At 40.1% G+C, this 14,679-nt stretch overlaps 1 protein-coding gene across 4 annotated transcripts in view; it reads left to right on the forward strand.

The window, feature by feature from the left end:
• Window positions 1-14,679, forward strand: part of col27a1b (collagen, type XXVII, alpha 1b) — an 82,831-nt gene that overhangs the window by 42,677 nt on the left and 25,475 nt on the right. For all 4 annotated transcript variants that reach the window (XM_034225265.1, XM_034225267.1, XM_034225266.1 and 1 more), the window contains 17 exons: window positions 129-173; window positions 1,098-1,151; window positions 6,597-6,641; window positions 8,464-8,517; window positions 9,509-9,553; window positions 10,072-10,125; window positions 10,376-10,420; window positions 10,629-10,682; window positions 10,916-10,969; window positions 12,035-12,088; window positions 12,209-12,262; window positions 12,345-12,398; window positions 12,476-12,520; window positions 13,434-13,487; window positions 13,715-13,759; window positions 13,914-13,967; window positions 14,320-14,373. In XM_034225265.1, coding sequence (XP_034081156.1) covers window positions 129-173; window positions 1,098-1,151; window positions 6,597-6,641; window positions 8,464-8,517; window positions 9,509-9,553; window positions 10,072-10,125; window positions 10,376-10,420; window positions 10,629-10,682; window positions 10,916-10,969; window positions 12,035-12,088; window positions 12,209-12,262; window positions 12,345-12,398; window positions 12,476-12,520; window positions 13,434-13,487; window positions 13,715-13,759; window positions 13,914-13,967; window positions 14,320-14,373 — 864 coding nt within the window. The remainder of the gene's footprint in view (window positions 1-128; window positions 174-1,097; window positions 1,152-6,596; window positions 6,642-8,463; window positions 8,518-9,508; window positions 9,554-10,071; window positions 10,126-10,375; window positions 10,421-10,628; window positions 10,683-10,915; window positions 10,970-12,034; window positions 12,089-12,208; window positions 12,263-12,344; window positions 12,399-12,475; window positions 12,521-13,433; window positions 13,488-13,714; window positions 13,760-13,913; window positions 13,968-14,319; window positions 14,374-14,679) is intronic.

Here is a 14,679-nt window from a genome sequence, read left to right on the forward strand (position 1 = left end):
CTCAGCATCCAGGAGCGAAAATGAATATGTTTTTATATTTTAACTTTGAAATGTTTTGTTGTTACTCAAATGAAGTTCTGCCACCGTTTGTAACCACAGACATATGTTTTGTCATGTATTACATTCAGGGTTTACCCGGGCCTGTAGGAACAATGGGGCCAAAAGGAGTCAGGGTAAGTAGATGTTGGAAATATTACATATTTGGCATCAATCTGTGTTATTAAACTCTTTAAAGAAGTACTGTATATTTCAGAGTGTAAGGCTCAAAGTGTTTAAAGCACTGACTTTCTCTGTTTACTTATATTTAATGTTCTTGTCATGCATCCTCACTCAGCTGCCACTGAAAGCCACAGAGAAAAGAGGCACGACTCTCCTCTCTGTATTAAAGCTTCGGAACTTTCCTTCCCTTAAACGAACTGTGAAATGCCTGCTAAGTGAATTTCCTAACTAATGTGGGTACATAAAATGGCCAGTGTCGTAAACGCCACTCTTCTGCCCTTGTTAACTCCATGATGATAATGACAGATGGTTGTGTTAGTAAAGTACTGTAAGAGCACTTAACTCTAGCTTTTTGAAAATCCTTTCCATGCTTTCTGTCCTTGTTAGTGTTAGCCAAATATCATAAAAACTATATTGCTCACCCGCAGAGCATAACTGTAATGCATTCAGACGTTAGCGTCTCGTTAAATGTCATGGCTGTAATTTGTGCTTGTGCCCTTTTCGCCACTTTTCTCCAGTTTTTCCTCCTGGCAGGTTTGGCAGAGAGTTCTTCAGAGATCCCTGATGTGAGGGTATGTGCCCTTGGACTACATCGTGGAACCCAGCACCATGCAGTCCATGGGCATATACACTTTCCTCAAGGCTTGGCTCTACAACAACACTCCACCGTAGCAGACAGACCTCAGTGCTGTAACAAATGAATACTGCACAGCTGACATCTTTGAAGAGAGTTTTTAATACGTTAGCGTTGTTGTCATCTACCAATTCGTAATCACGTCCATCATCTCTGCTCAGTCTCATTGTCAACCTTTTTTCTGCTTTTCCATCTATCTTTGCCACATCTGTACGCCCTCTCCATCTTTCATTCATCTCTCTAGGGTCACATTGGCATCCCTGGACTCTATGGCTTTCCTGGTTCTGATGGCGAGAGAGTGAGTATTAGTGGCTGTGAGAGTAAATGACCACTGGGCTGCATTATGACTGTCCATGGGAGAAATGATCAAATAGTTTTAATTCTGGAAGTATTGCAGGCACAGTTAATCAAATTATAATGTGTATGACGAGAGTGGCCCTTATACTGTATTGGATTACATCTGGGGGTAAAGACATCCACACCCCCCTCCCACCCCACCCCTACTGTCCAGCTGGAAGGTTAACATGCAGGAGACGGGCACTTAAACCAAGCAAAGACAAACATTCCCATGAACCTCCAGGACAGTCTTTAGCATTGCTAGTCAAGGAGTGCATTTGCTCTTTGATTAAATCAATAGATTTAAATGAAATGTGTTAAAAAAACGTATAGCATGTATGAAGGTAGATATGGTGCAAAATGCGAGAGCGTGTAAAACCTGATGTGAGCTTGTGTGCATACATTTACACTTGTATAAAATATCCACGTATCTGTGAACCAAATGTACACTTGTATAAAATATCCACGTCACTGTGAACCAAATTTGAAGTCACAGAAGAAAAAAAAAAGTTTTGTAGCTTGTAGAAAAAAAATGAACTTAGTGATGAAATGTTCACTTGCAGAACAATACATATTTTTTAAATATATTTTCCATTACAACTGCAACTTGGTTATTACAACCTCTCAAATCAGTCATTACAACTTGACGAATCTGCTCTGTGGCAGTATAAATCGACGAATCTGCGGTCTTGACTTTTGCTACACTTCTTGCGATAAATGTGTCGCAAAAGTAATTTTCACCTGTATATGTGGGGGGGAGGGAGGGGGGTTGGAGCGAAGGGGAGGAGCTATCAGAACAACGAGGCTCGGTTCAGTCACAGTCACAGCCATAGTCACGTCGAACCGGATGACTGCGGAGCTAACGCTCCGTGTCTCTACCAGTCCGCTGACATGGCGCGTCAATCAACGGTAAGTTTTGCCCATTACTTGCCCAGTATTACTTTGAATATTATTATTGTGATTGAGGATTAAATCCGCTTTGAAGACCACCGTTTTATATCATGCAGTTTAGCGGCAAAATAACGTCAGTTAGCCAGCTAACGCTAGCTTTGTTGAGTTTATGCTAGCTAAACAAGTAGTGGTTGTAGTCTACAGCAGTAATTAATATTAGCCTACTGCTTTGGCACTAACGGTTGATAACCGTTTATGAAATTAAAACCAATTGAACTGTACTGAAATAATGGCAAGTTTTATAATTATCTTGGGCTCCTGCTGTGTTTTTAAAGCCTTTGTAAATTATCCATGCTATTTTCTATTTAGAACGAAGACTTCAGAATCGTAAAATCCCTTAATGTGTGTATGCAATTGTGCTAAATTAAACTCTGGAATCAAGCAAATATTAATATGTTTGCATGACATTATTTATATTTTGCCATCACTTAATTATACGTTTAATACATTTAAGTCAAGCTAAGGTACATGGGATGGTAGCTAGTTAGTACTCTTACCTGTGATGCCTCCCCCAAACAGCATAATAACCGGACTGTATCATTAAAACTGCAAGTACCAGTTCTAGATCCTTGACTTTAGACAAACAATTCAAGAGACAAAATGTATTTAAAGACCAATCTTTATTTGAAGGTGCCTCTTAACCTGAGATATATACAGTAATAGTATTGACAATCTAAAAAAACTGAGCAACTCAACTGTCAACTTTATATTTCTTATTGTCTAAAGCATTTATTATTTTCATTTTCCCCCTCTCATATTCAGCGTGGACGGATTGAGACAGCCTGGTGTCCAGAGAGCTGCAGAGACTTCAGGGAAAAACCTCCGTGTGATGGACGTCCTGTCTGTTGGTTTGGAGAGGACTGAGGGTCTTTCCTCAGCGAGGAGGACCAGGCCTGATGGAGGAGCCCATGCTGGGCATAGCTGATACCAACTGCACAGGCCTAGTCTGTCACTTTATTTGACTAAATGTGTTTACTTATACATTTAATAGGTTTACACCTTCTGTCCATATGTGCTTTTTATTTAAAACATGTTTGATTAACTTTTGGTTCACATTTCAATAAATTGTATTTGTATTGCCTTTCGTCCATTATTCTTACTGAAAATGTTAGATTACACATTCACATCTGACTGAAGATTGGCCCCATTTATTTGTGACGTTGCAAACTCTGCAGTACAAGGCACAAGTGATGTGAAGCTCATAAAGTGAGGCAAATAGAAATAATCAGCTGATGGAGTGTAAATGTGGAAATAGATGCATCCCATCAGCTGACTATGTTTTTCGCCACACTTTATAAGCCTGACTATAACCACCCCTTCTCTGAGGTGCAGGCAGCGTCACAAACAAATGATGGTCCTGGTAGACTACAAAAATATTCGGTGTACAGATCTTTGTTTTAACAATAAAAGTAGTTTCTTAGTGAACGTCCTGTACTGGTCTTAAAATCTCATAACATCAGCTTTTAATGTTCCTCTTGGAGGTTCTTCTTGACCCTCAGAGAAGGAGAACATGTTGTGTCTTTCAGGCATGTCCTTTTCTAACAAAAATGACAGGAAACATAAAACATATTATTGCAGAACAAGTGTGTTATTTATGAAAGCGGTGTGTTTGTGTGTTTAGGGGCTGTAGATATAATTAATTTGTAATTGTAATGTTTTTTTTTTTATTTCAACAGTGAGCTACAAAGACAATCAGATTATGAATGAACAGTATGAAGTTCATCAACATTGAAATATATTTTATTATCAAAATAATATTTAACTGTTACAAACGTAGTGCAACTGTAGAAGCTTGCTCTGTTGTCTCACTGAAAGAATAACTTTTACCACGTTTTTACAGACAATATTGAGAGATAAATAGTAGTAGTTCTCTCTGTGTTAAATATCTTTGCCTTCAATACATTACATTAGAAAGCTGACAGTCATATTGCTTGTTAACATCTAAATGTAACCTTTTGCATGGAAAAAACCCTTAACTTCACTGATGTGTAGGTGATCTAGTATTTAGTATTGTTTAATGGAATATATATCAGTGTATTAAAGTCAATATTTCATTTATTTAAACCAATATCTTTCTTGATTCTTTGTACAGTATGAAAAAAGAGTATTTGTACCTGTGCTGAAGTTCACTGCTGTGAGGAGTCCAGTTCTGTCTCTCACTCTCTGGTCCAGCCTGTCTGCATCACCTGGACACTTTACGGCCCGTCCACACTACAGCGTCGACAGCTTCAATCTGCCCATTCACTTTGAATGGGGTGACGTCACGTTGCCGCTTTTTTCCGCCGAACTGAATTGTGGGTAGCCAGCGCCAGCCAATCAAATTCCGTTTCGGAAAATCTGAAGCCGTAGCCAATCAAACCGCGTCTAAGCTGGGAGAGATATCCCGCCGTTAATTTCTATATTTCAAAAAAAGATGGAGGAGAAACTAATTATCGCTGTAGCAATCACCCGGTTTTGTATGACCAGACCCTCTTCACCTACCCGGATACAAACCGGAGGAACCAGGCATGGAGGGAGGTGGCAGAGACAGTGGGTGAAACTGGTAGGTTTTCGCCTGTTTGGGGAGTTTATATATATATTGCTCCCATAAAATCCCCAGGGGTTTTTGCTTTGTATGTCGGGGGCGGGAGATTCATGTGATTAGTTGTTGGTCGCGTTGCTTGAATAACATCCCCAAGCTTCAGACACGCCCAGCTCCAAGCTTTTTTTGAAGCTGTAGTGTGGACGCTCCGTTAAACAAACAGATATATATGTATAGCGGCCAAAATCATAAAAATATAAGAAATAAATATAAATCAAAGCAAAGTGCCGCTGAGGCACTCGTCAGCTAATCTTACGCATGGGAAAGAATTAAGATCCGAGCAAAAGTCGTTTCAGTGCAATTTATTATAAACACATCAAGCATTTCTCTTCCTTCCTACCCGATGGTAAAAAACCATCGCTGCGTCCACACTACAGCGTCGACAGCTTCAAAAACAGTTTCCAACGCGTCTGCCCATTCACTTTGAATGGGGTGACGTCACGTTGCCTCGCTTTTCGCGAGCATCACCTGGTTGAGTCAGAGCTCAACCTGTTAAGTTCTGGTTGGTTTGGTGAATTTCGAGATAAGCTCGTCTGACAATACGGGAGCTACAATTTCCCATAGTGAGACATCGAACGGAGTGTTATGAATGAGAACTATAGGTTACTTACGTAACCCCAGTTCTCAGAGTAACATGAAGTGAGATGTCTCACCAGACGGCCCTCCTTGCTATGGTGAAGCGAGAAGAGGTGCTTATTTTGAATGACGCATGCGTCGTGGCGCAAGCTACATATAGGGGGTGAATTCCCTGACGCTGACGTCAAGATCACCAGCCAATCAGGATTGTCGTAATGAGATTGATGCTTCTGTTTGCTCCGCGATGAGGCGCATTCCATAGTGAGACATCTCACTTCATGTTACTCTGAGAACTGGGGTTACGTAAGTAACCTATAGTTTCTCCTCCATCTTTTTTTGAAAACAATTCAGTAAAAGTAGCAAAAGTCAAGACGCAGATTCGTCGATTTATACTACCACAAAGCAGATTCGTCAAGTTGTAATGACTGATTTGAGAGGTTGTAATAACCAAGTTGCAGTTGTAATGGAAAATATATTTAAAAAATATGTATTGTTCTGCAAGTGAACATTTCATCACTAAGTTCATTTTTTTTCTACAAGCTACAAAACTTTTTTTTTTCTTCTGTGACTTCAAATTTGGTTCACAGTGACGTGGATATTTTATACAAGTGTATATTTGGTTCACAGATACGTGGATATTTTATACAAGTGTAAATATATTTTTTTTCTGAAAGTGCTCACATCAGGTTTTACACACTCTCGCATTTTGCACCATATCTACCTTCATAGCATGGGCCTCAGGGGATCAATTGCTATGGTAGCAATAATAACACGTCACATTTCTACTATGACATGACAGTCCTTTGACTAATGAGGAAATTCTGTCAGTCTCAGCTGCCCTTTAAGTTTAATACCGACATGGCATGGTACCAATCTAACATGGCAAACAAGTCATAGCGTAAGTTCATTTGAGGCTTTGGCTGAATGTACAGTTCAATCTAATGAAGGTTGACCTTAAACCTGACAAGCTGAGCCTGAACTGTCCTAAAATGACCGTTCTGTGGAGGATGAACTATTCTGATCTAGTTGAGAAACTCTCAAATCAAAGTCCATGTAACAGCTGATTTTTAGATTGTATGTGAGCTATCATTGGAAACTGCTGTTGCAAAGGGTAAACAGGCCACAAATGATGATCTAAAGGGATGGAAACATATTTCTATGTTTCGATTGTTTTATCTTACATATGGAGCATCATAGCCTCAAAGGGCTGATAGTGTCTCTGAGGAAAATATATTCATATATGTTTTTACATTTTGCACTTCTATTGCTTATGTAGCTCCTTCTCTTTTCTGTTTCCAGGGAATTCCTGGCGTTCATGGGAAGAAGGGCAAGATGGGTAGGCCGGTAAAGTTTTCTCTCAACATACTTCTCAGAGAACATTTTTAATGCAGCCTCATGAAAGTGGGGGTGTTTTGTCTTGATCTATGGACTCTTACTTCACTGAATAGCTACTGTAAGGTGTATTCAATGAGCATCACTCTGACAAAGACTATAGTTCAGTGTGAAGCCCCTTCTGGCCCTCGTTGTGAATCTGAGAAGAAACGTTGTGCTTCCATTTTGGCAAAGTGATGCCCGTGATTAATATAGGGATTGATAAAAGAAAATAAATATGCACTTTTAATAGTTCGACAGAATGTATTGGAAACGTAAATGATCACGTGTCAGCAGATTTAAGATCCTGGCCTCATATTAAAGTCAGTGACCCCTTATCTATAAATATTGTACGGCACATTTTCTCTTGCTGAAGTTGATTAGGAAACATTGAATGTTTACGGAGTGTGCTCATTACTATGCTTGTTTTGCATGAGGCCGATATAATAATGCGATGTGTCAGTTGTGGGTTTGGCTCTTCCCACAGATCAGGGAAGTATATCTTCAATGGCGCCTGGAAGGACATTTCCCATCCTTCCAGGCTGACATGGAAAATACTTCTTAACCACTCGTGTAAATCTGCTTTTCTCCCAGCCCGAGTCTGGTTGTACATGTTCTCTGATATTATTATGCAGCAGCGGTCAGTGACATAGACTGGTTCCACAAAATACAATCATAATAGCAAAGTTCAGTGGAAAACAGTTATCTTCCTCTGTGGTGAAAAGTGGCCATGATTCAGACAAGAAGTTCCTTTTTCTGTCCTGAGTCAGCAGTAATGCTGCTTAACAAAATCTGGAATAGCAAATTCTGCACTGTGTGTATTTTATTATTGTGTTTTAACAGCTCCCTCGCTCCTCTGTTAACCTTATGAATGGCAAGTAGGAATGTCTTCCAGTTAAAAAAACAAATGATAAAGCAAAAAAATTATCAACGCTATTGTTTATACATAGCCCAGTGGCATAATTTCCATACGACTGCTCACATAATGAAGTGTCTCGCTTAAAGTTGCCGTCAGTTAGAAAACTAAGGCATGTGTTTCTGATCAAACCAAGTCAGCATTGAGATTTTTCCACATTTCCTGAGGCTTCATGTTGCACCAATTACTGCTCATTACTTTGTCCACATTTGCCTAATGTTCTAAATCAGCAGTCTGCCACACAAACAATCCCATCGTTTCCATCTCCTGAGGTGGTTTTACTCGATACTTCTCCTCCTCTGTCTGCAGACAGACGACAAGATATCTCTCTGCTATCTGCCATTTCTCATTTGTCCAACCACGGCTCTCCTTCTGTCGGCGAGTGCTGAGCCGTGATGTGAGTTGGTTGCATGTTGACCTTGGCCTAGCGACAAGCACACGTCGAGCATGTGGCCTCGCGGCTGCATCGAGCCTCTTGTTCTGCCTCTATAATGGAATTACAAGCGCAAAGCAAAAAAAAAGGACCCAGTCATCAGTTTCTGGGCCAAGCAGCTTTGTACGCCATTTAGGCGAGTCCTGGGGGTTTTGTGCGCGTGCACAAACAGAAGCTTGGTCGCTCAGAAACACTCAGCCGTGGAATTTCCTGCCGGTCTCCCAGGAATGAAGCGCTGGAAGTGCGTTTTAGAGGATTTGCTTGGCTTTGCTCTGAAAACCTCTGTTTTGGGAAAAGTTTTGTTGCTCCTCTGTGCATGGTGCAATAACATTACTGACAAATCATGGGATATCTTAAACATTCAAGTGTTTTGACAGCATGAACATGATGAAGCCACTCAGTTACCCCTCTGGTTTCATGGCCCTGCTGTTTGTTTGTGTGCTCAGGGGTTTCCTGGTGACTTTGGAGAGAGGGGACCTCCTGGCCCTGATGGGAACCCAGTAAGTTGAATTATGTACATGAATGCACTCATTTATTATACCCGTTTGCCACAGTGAAAATCTTCACATGTGGTTCAAAAAGACCTGACTGAGATTTCACCATATTTTAGACATGGCAAATACAACAAAAAAATGGAAAGTACACTCATTAAGGTACAAAAAGTGGAAACATTACATGTTACTTGTTAGACACTTTTTATCCAAAGCTACTTACATACTCAATACTGTGGCTAATCCCCACAGGAGCAATTTGGGGTGAAGTGTCTCAGGGACACAACGACATGCTGACTGCAGTGGGCTTTGAATCTGTGCTCCCCTGATCCCAACACCAACGCACTATTCCACTGCGCCACACGCCTCCACAGTACAAATAAATAACTTGGTCCTCACCTACTAGAGAACTGTTTTACAGAAATAAATCATATTCTTGCTCCTGACTGTCCCCCAAGTCTTTGCAGTCATTCACTAACTCCCCCATCATAATCCATACAGATATCTTTCAGGGCAGCTTCAGCAGTGTCTGTCTTCTTCCTTCAGTCTGACCCTTACTCCTCATGATTGACAGGGTCAGTGTTGGATTTTGATTGGCTGACCTCTGAGGGCCTCCTCTAGGTCTCATTTCCTCTGCCTCCAGAGAGAAGAGTTGATTTTCCATCAGGCTGAATTCATCTCCTTTCATTCATAGAGGAATAGTAGGAAGGCGACAGGAAAGCCACACTGGGCTGTGTGTCATCCCTCTCTTCTGGGTGTGTAGCTGGAGAGGATGTAGTCATGCGGCTGCAGGGTAGATCATTTGGAACAAGCCTCTCTGTGTTTTCGAGTGCCAAGGGCTCACTCACTGCTTAAATGAGTGAGGAAACTATACAAAGGCTATAAGTGGATCAAATAAATGGAAACACACTGTTAACTTCCATGTGTACACCTCTGTATGATTGTGCTTGTGTCGCCTCTTTTCTTCATCCCTCATTCTTTGTCCTCTGCTTCCTCTCAGGGTGACCTGGGGTCTCCTGGCCCATGTGGAGTCCATGGTCTCACTGTGAGTGTTCGGGGATCCTTCTTTTTGATTGAACAACTTCATGTTTTCTGATTTTTAAACACTTTGCTAACTATTTTTAATGTTGTGTGTCGACGTTAAGCACATAAAGTAGATGTTTCTGGTCTTTTACGAGCTCCCACAATTACAAATGAATGTATCTGGACATTTTGCCTTTTTTGTTGTTTTAGTTTAGTTTTATCGGTTTACACATACAATACCTTTTTTACCAATGCATGTAAACATAAACAAAATAAAACTCAATGGAGACGTTTTAAATATTGCATACCAACAAATACCTTAGTTCATTGGAAATATAAGAACAATATTAAAAAAGAATAGAGAAGAGGGGAGGACAAACAGAAGCAGGCATCTATATACACATTTGTATAAGAAAGGTTAAAATGACACACAGTTTACACACATAATCCATAAATATAAGGAGATTAAAAAACTTAAATTGTGAAGACGCAGAGAATTCAGCTTTACATAATGTGTGTCTTATGTGTTCATGTGTGCAGGGAGACATGGGCCCAGAGGGCATTATCGGCTTTCCAGGACCACCAGGACTGAAGGTAAATTATGTGGTGTTGTAGTTATGTCTCTGTCAGGTTTTGGTATGTATCCAATATAAAGTAAGTGGGATTTGATTGGTTAACCAGAAATGTCTCCCAGTTGCGGTTGAGCTCTCTTTGATGATCAGAAGTGACAAGTGGTTGATGATTAAATTATTCCACAGCCTGAGTATGTAATTCATGTTGAACGGGAATACGCCCAGCCTGCTCATTAATCATATTGAGTCTTTAATCTTGTTTTTTCCCCGAGGGAGTGCCTGGAAACCCAGGGGAACCAGGACTGAAAGGTGATAAGGTGATCTGCACACGTCTTTCTCAATACTCACCTGCTATGTACAAGAATGCTAAAGGCAACAAATCACTTAAATGTATTTCAAACTCCTCAGAAAGCTAACACCATAAGCCACGGCTTATGTAACGCAGCATTTCTGTGGTGCGTGATGATCGAATAACTTTTGAATAACATTCATATTTTTATTTCATGTTCTTTTGTGTTTTTTCAGGGGGATGTTGGCTTACCGGGGGAGCAAGGGGAGTACGGATTCCAAGGGGACAAGGTAAGTGTGTGTTTGTATGCGCCCAGGTGGTATGGGGGCTATTTTGGAAAACATTTGATTGATGGTTTAATACCTGGTTTCTCCTATCTGCATGTCAAATTGTCCTTTGACTCCAGGTGGCTTCATATGATTAGATATGTTTTCCAACCTCAATGTCTTTAGGCAGCATGTTCATGTGTGTGTTTTATTTATTTTTGATGTTCTTGTTTACACTGAGCTCCCTTTTTCCCCAGGGTATTCGTGGCTTGCCCGGTTTGCCAGGTCCTTGTGGGAAACCTGGTCCGCAGGTATTTTTCCATCCCACATTAAAAATAACCCAGAAGTTGAAAAACTTGTTTCTGAAATCCAAAACTCCCACAAACATCTCATTAATACATTATAACATGACATAGCTGACTCTACATAAAGGTAACACCCAACAGGAGCGCATTAGTTCCAACCAATTTGGTTTCTTGTATGTTTTCAGTGAGTCTTTAATACATGAACATAACGTACTGTCTATCTAATGGAGCTCAAAGTAGACACAGCTTCTCTAAAATGTTTTTGTGAAGTCTATTTACTTGTTTTCCCTTTGCTGCTTCAGATAATAATTGTGTTGTGAAAGCATAGTGGTGTGCTCAAAGGGCAAAGTATTCTTAGGATTCCCCCAAGAAGAAATACTGGTGCTATTGAAGCATTTTTTTTGAGAACTTCAAATGTATACACAGCCAACTTCAGGCACTCATGTATGAGGGGAACTTTAATCTGAGAAATGTATGCAAATCAAGCTGTGGCATAAACAATTATGCAAATAGCAGAGCTCTGGCAAATTCCCAGTGCATATGCTGCCTTAGTGTTGAAAGTAATCCACCAATGTTGGCACTTAAATGCAAAAATACATTTCGAGTGCTCTCTGTTCTGATTTGAGATTCTAGTATGGAAAACCTGCTCTCTTAATGGCTATAGTCTTTTCCACCTATCATAATCTCTCCCTCTTACAAACAACAAGGTTGCTTTGGCAGTGTAAATAATGTAGCTATCAGGAAATGAGATTTCCATAACATGCATATGCAATACATGACCTAGAAATTCACAAACAAGGTGCATTTTTACAGATGCTGTAAGGCAAATGTCTTGTCATTTTCAAGGTTGGCAAGTCATTTTAGTTTTCTGTTCTGTGTGATAACAGTAAGATCATTTGTTGAAGGTGAGGCTTATTTGAAACCAGTGTTGTAGCACCTACAATGGTTTGGCCTTCAAAGCTAATGCACTCGTAGATGTTCTGTTTGTATCTTCATGGTTGATGACACTTATTGTAAGTAGCTTCAGACAAAAGTGCTACCAAATTAAAATGAAATGTAATGGACTTTTAGGGCAAGCCTGGTGAAAAGGGCCCGGATGGTTTACCTGGCCCTCTTGGCCCAGAGGTAGGATATATACAATTACATTTTGATGCATTATATATTATATGTTATTCCCTGCTGATGCACGGTTGAGTGCCACTGTGTGCTGACAAAGCTAGGTTTCATTTCCTGTCATTTTCATAGGGTTTCCCAGGTGACATTGGCCCACCAGGAAAAAACAGCCCTGAAGGATCCAAGGTCAGAGTGACATTAGGTCTTTACGTATTAACTGTCAGTGAGTTAAAATGAAGTGAAAGTTCATGCTGTGTTTAATCCCAAGGGAAAACAAGGGGCACAAGGTTTGCCAGGTCCAAGAGGAACACCTGGACTTCATGTGGGTTCGACTTCTTTTGAAAATGAATAAAAGATCACTTCATTCTGTGACCTTAAGTGACAATTCTTTTTTTTCAGGGCGATGAGGGAAGAGTTGGGCCCACTGGACCCTCTGGACTCGAGGTGAGTGCTGATTGGATAAGCCCTGCCACCCGTTGGAAGATACAAAAACACATTTTATTATATTTTCCTTTAGGATCCAAACTCAACAGCACACCACTTACTATGCACACATGCACCACGTGCCTCTGCCTAAATGTAGCTTTGGAGCAATAACTCTGACCTGTTATGGTCGGTTAGTCTTTTGGCAGACCGACGTCTCTATTGTTCTGAAGCTGTTTTGAAAGACTTCCTATTGGACACACATTACCAGATTGGTCAGCAAATTACTATTCTCTCTTCTAACACCAAACAAACTAAATTACAAACAATAACAAACAGATCCATCTGTTTTCTAAATGTTCTTTCAAAATACAATTATATAATATTATTGATTGTTGTGTTTCAATATTTTATATTATTAGCGTCTCGACATATTGGATAAAGATTCCGTTCAAGACAAACTTAAGTTTTTAGAAGAGACAAATAGGATGGCTTTCCAATGCTCTGCAGTATGACCACCAATGACCACCTCAGTCTGAAAAAACTGTTTTTGTTTGGAGTCATCTCAGGCTAAACAATAGAGAAGAGCTTTCCAATCAAACTATATATTTTTGCAACGGTTGATTCCAGTCTGTCTTCCTCCAAAAGTTAAACCCACAAGTGATTACTGCAAACAAACACAAATGACCCAATGACTTATGTGGGTAATAGGAAGCCTTTGATGCTGCTAACGGCGCTCTGTTTTATGGATCATTAAGTTTCTTAAAAGGCATGTTTTTGTTTCAGCATCAATTGTTGGTTTGTTTGGTGCCGCGGCCTCTGGAGGGACAGAAGACTCACACACTGCACCTTTTTAAAAGAGTTATAGAGAGTTTGTTGTTTACCGTGTGGAGCCGCAGCGCACTTCTTTGTGTCATTTTCGCTTTCTGTTCAGGGCAGGCCGGGGAAGCAGGGATTCCCAGGACTGACAGGCCCAGATGGACTCAAGGTCAGACCTAACATTCACACATCCACCGCCGAACACTGTCATCCTTAACAGAACATTCTCTCCACGGCTTTCTCTTATGATAATGTTTCATCAGAATATGTGTAAATTAGATGTTAATTCTTCGTTACCACAGGGGAACGAGCCTCCGAGCACATTTCAACTGATTTGAACTAAAAAAGAAAGGCTTGAATACATTTGTGATATGCTAATTGGCTGCTTTGCTGTAGGGCGAGACCGGGATAACTGGCGAGGTTGGAAAGCTTGGCGAGAGGGTAAAGGCTTTTCTCTCCTCTTTCTGCTGATTTCTGTTTGATGCTCACTGTGTGTCTGTTTAGTTGGAGTCCTGAAGCTGTACAGACTATTATGAGAACTTCACTAGAGCTCCGAATAACAGAGAGTTCAAATCAAATTTGCTTTTGTCTTTAGGGATTGCCTGGTTTTGTCGGGCCTGTTGGAGAGACTGGCATCACAGGAGAAAAGGTGAGCTTGCTCGCAATTTGTCACACTTTAGTATCAGAAAGTGTTGTCAATTAACCATCTGTTAGATATCTCTCTGTTGATGTAGCATGTTACTAGTTCAGAAACTAAAGACTAAACATCAAAGTGTTGCTCGTAGCGGCCTCTCAATTGTGCAGATGTGCTCCTTTTTTACGTATTAGTCCATTTAATAACATACATTTATGCCTGTTGGTTAGATCAAACCAAAACAAACCTCGAGGCTCTGATACATTGTGTTTATTTATTTTTCTCAATATTTTTGGACTGAACATTTAAACATTGCATCTATCAATTCCAAATGAATGTTTTTCTAATTGTTTTTTTTTCTTTTCAGGGGGATCGAGGCAAAACAGGAGCTCCCGGGCCTCCAGGTGAAACGGGGCCGATGGTAAGGAGTAAGTCTGGATCCCATCTCGTACCAGGAGGCATTCAATTCTACATATGTGTATATATATATATGCTATATTCTATATAAGCTGTGACATGTTTATACAAACTCAGTATGCAGTATTAATTCAACTGTACAGTATTTATTTTTACATTCTGTTTATTTGATTCTATCTTATATGTACATATTTTGTATTATTATATTTATTTCCTACTTTATGTATTTTTTACATTTATTTTAAGTATTTTGTCTGTTACATTGTTGGAGAAGCCTAAAACTAACAACCACGCTGTAGCTATAAATGAC

The sequence above is a fragment of the Gymnodraco acuticeps genome, unplaced genomic scaffold, assembly GCF_902827175.1.
Source record: "Gymnodraco acuticeps unplaced genomic scaffold, fGymAcu1.1, whole genome shotgun sequence".
Lineage (NCBI taxonomy): Eukaryota > Metazoa > Chordata > Actinopteri > Perciformes > Bathydraconidae > Gymnodraco > Gymnodraco acuticeps.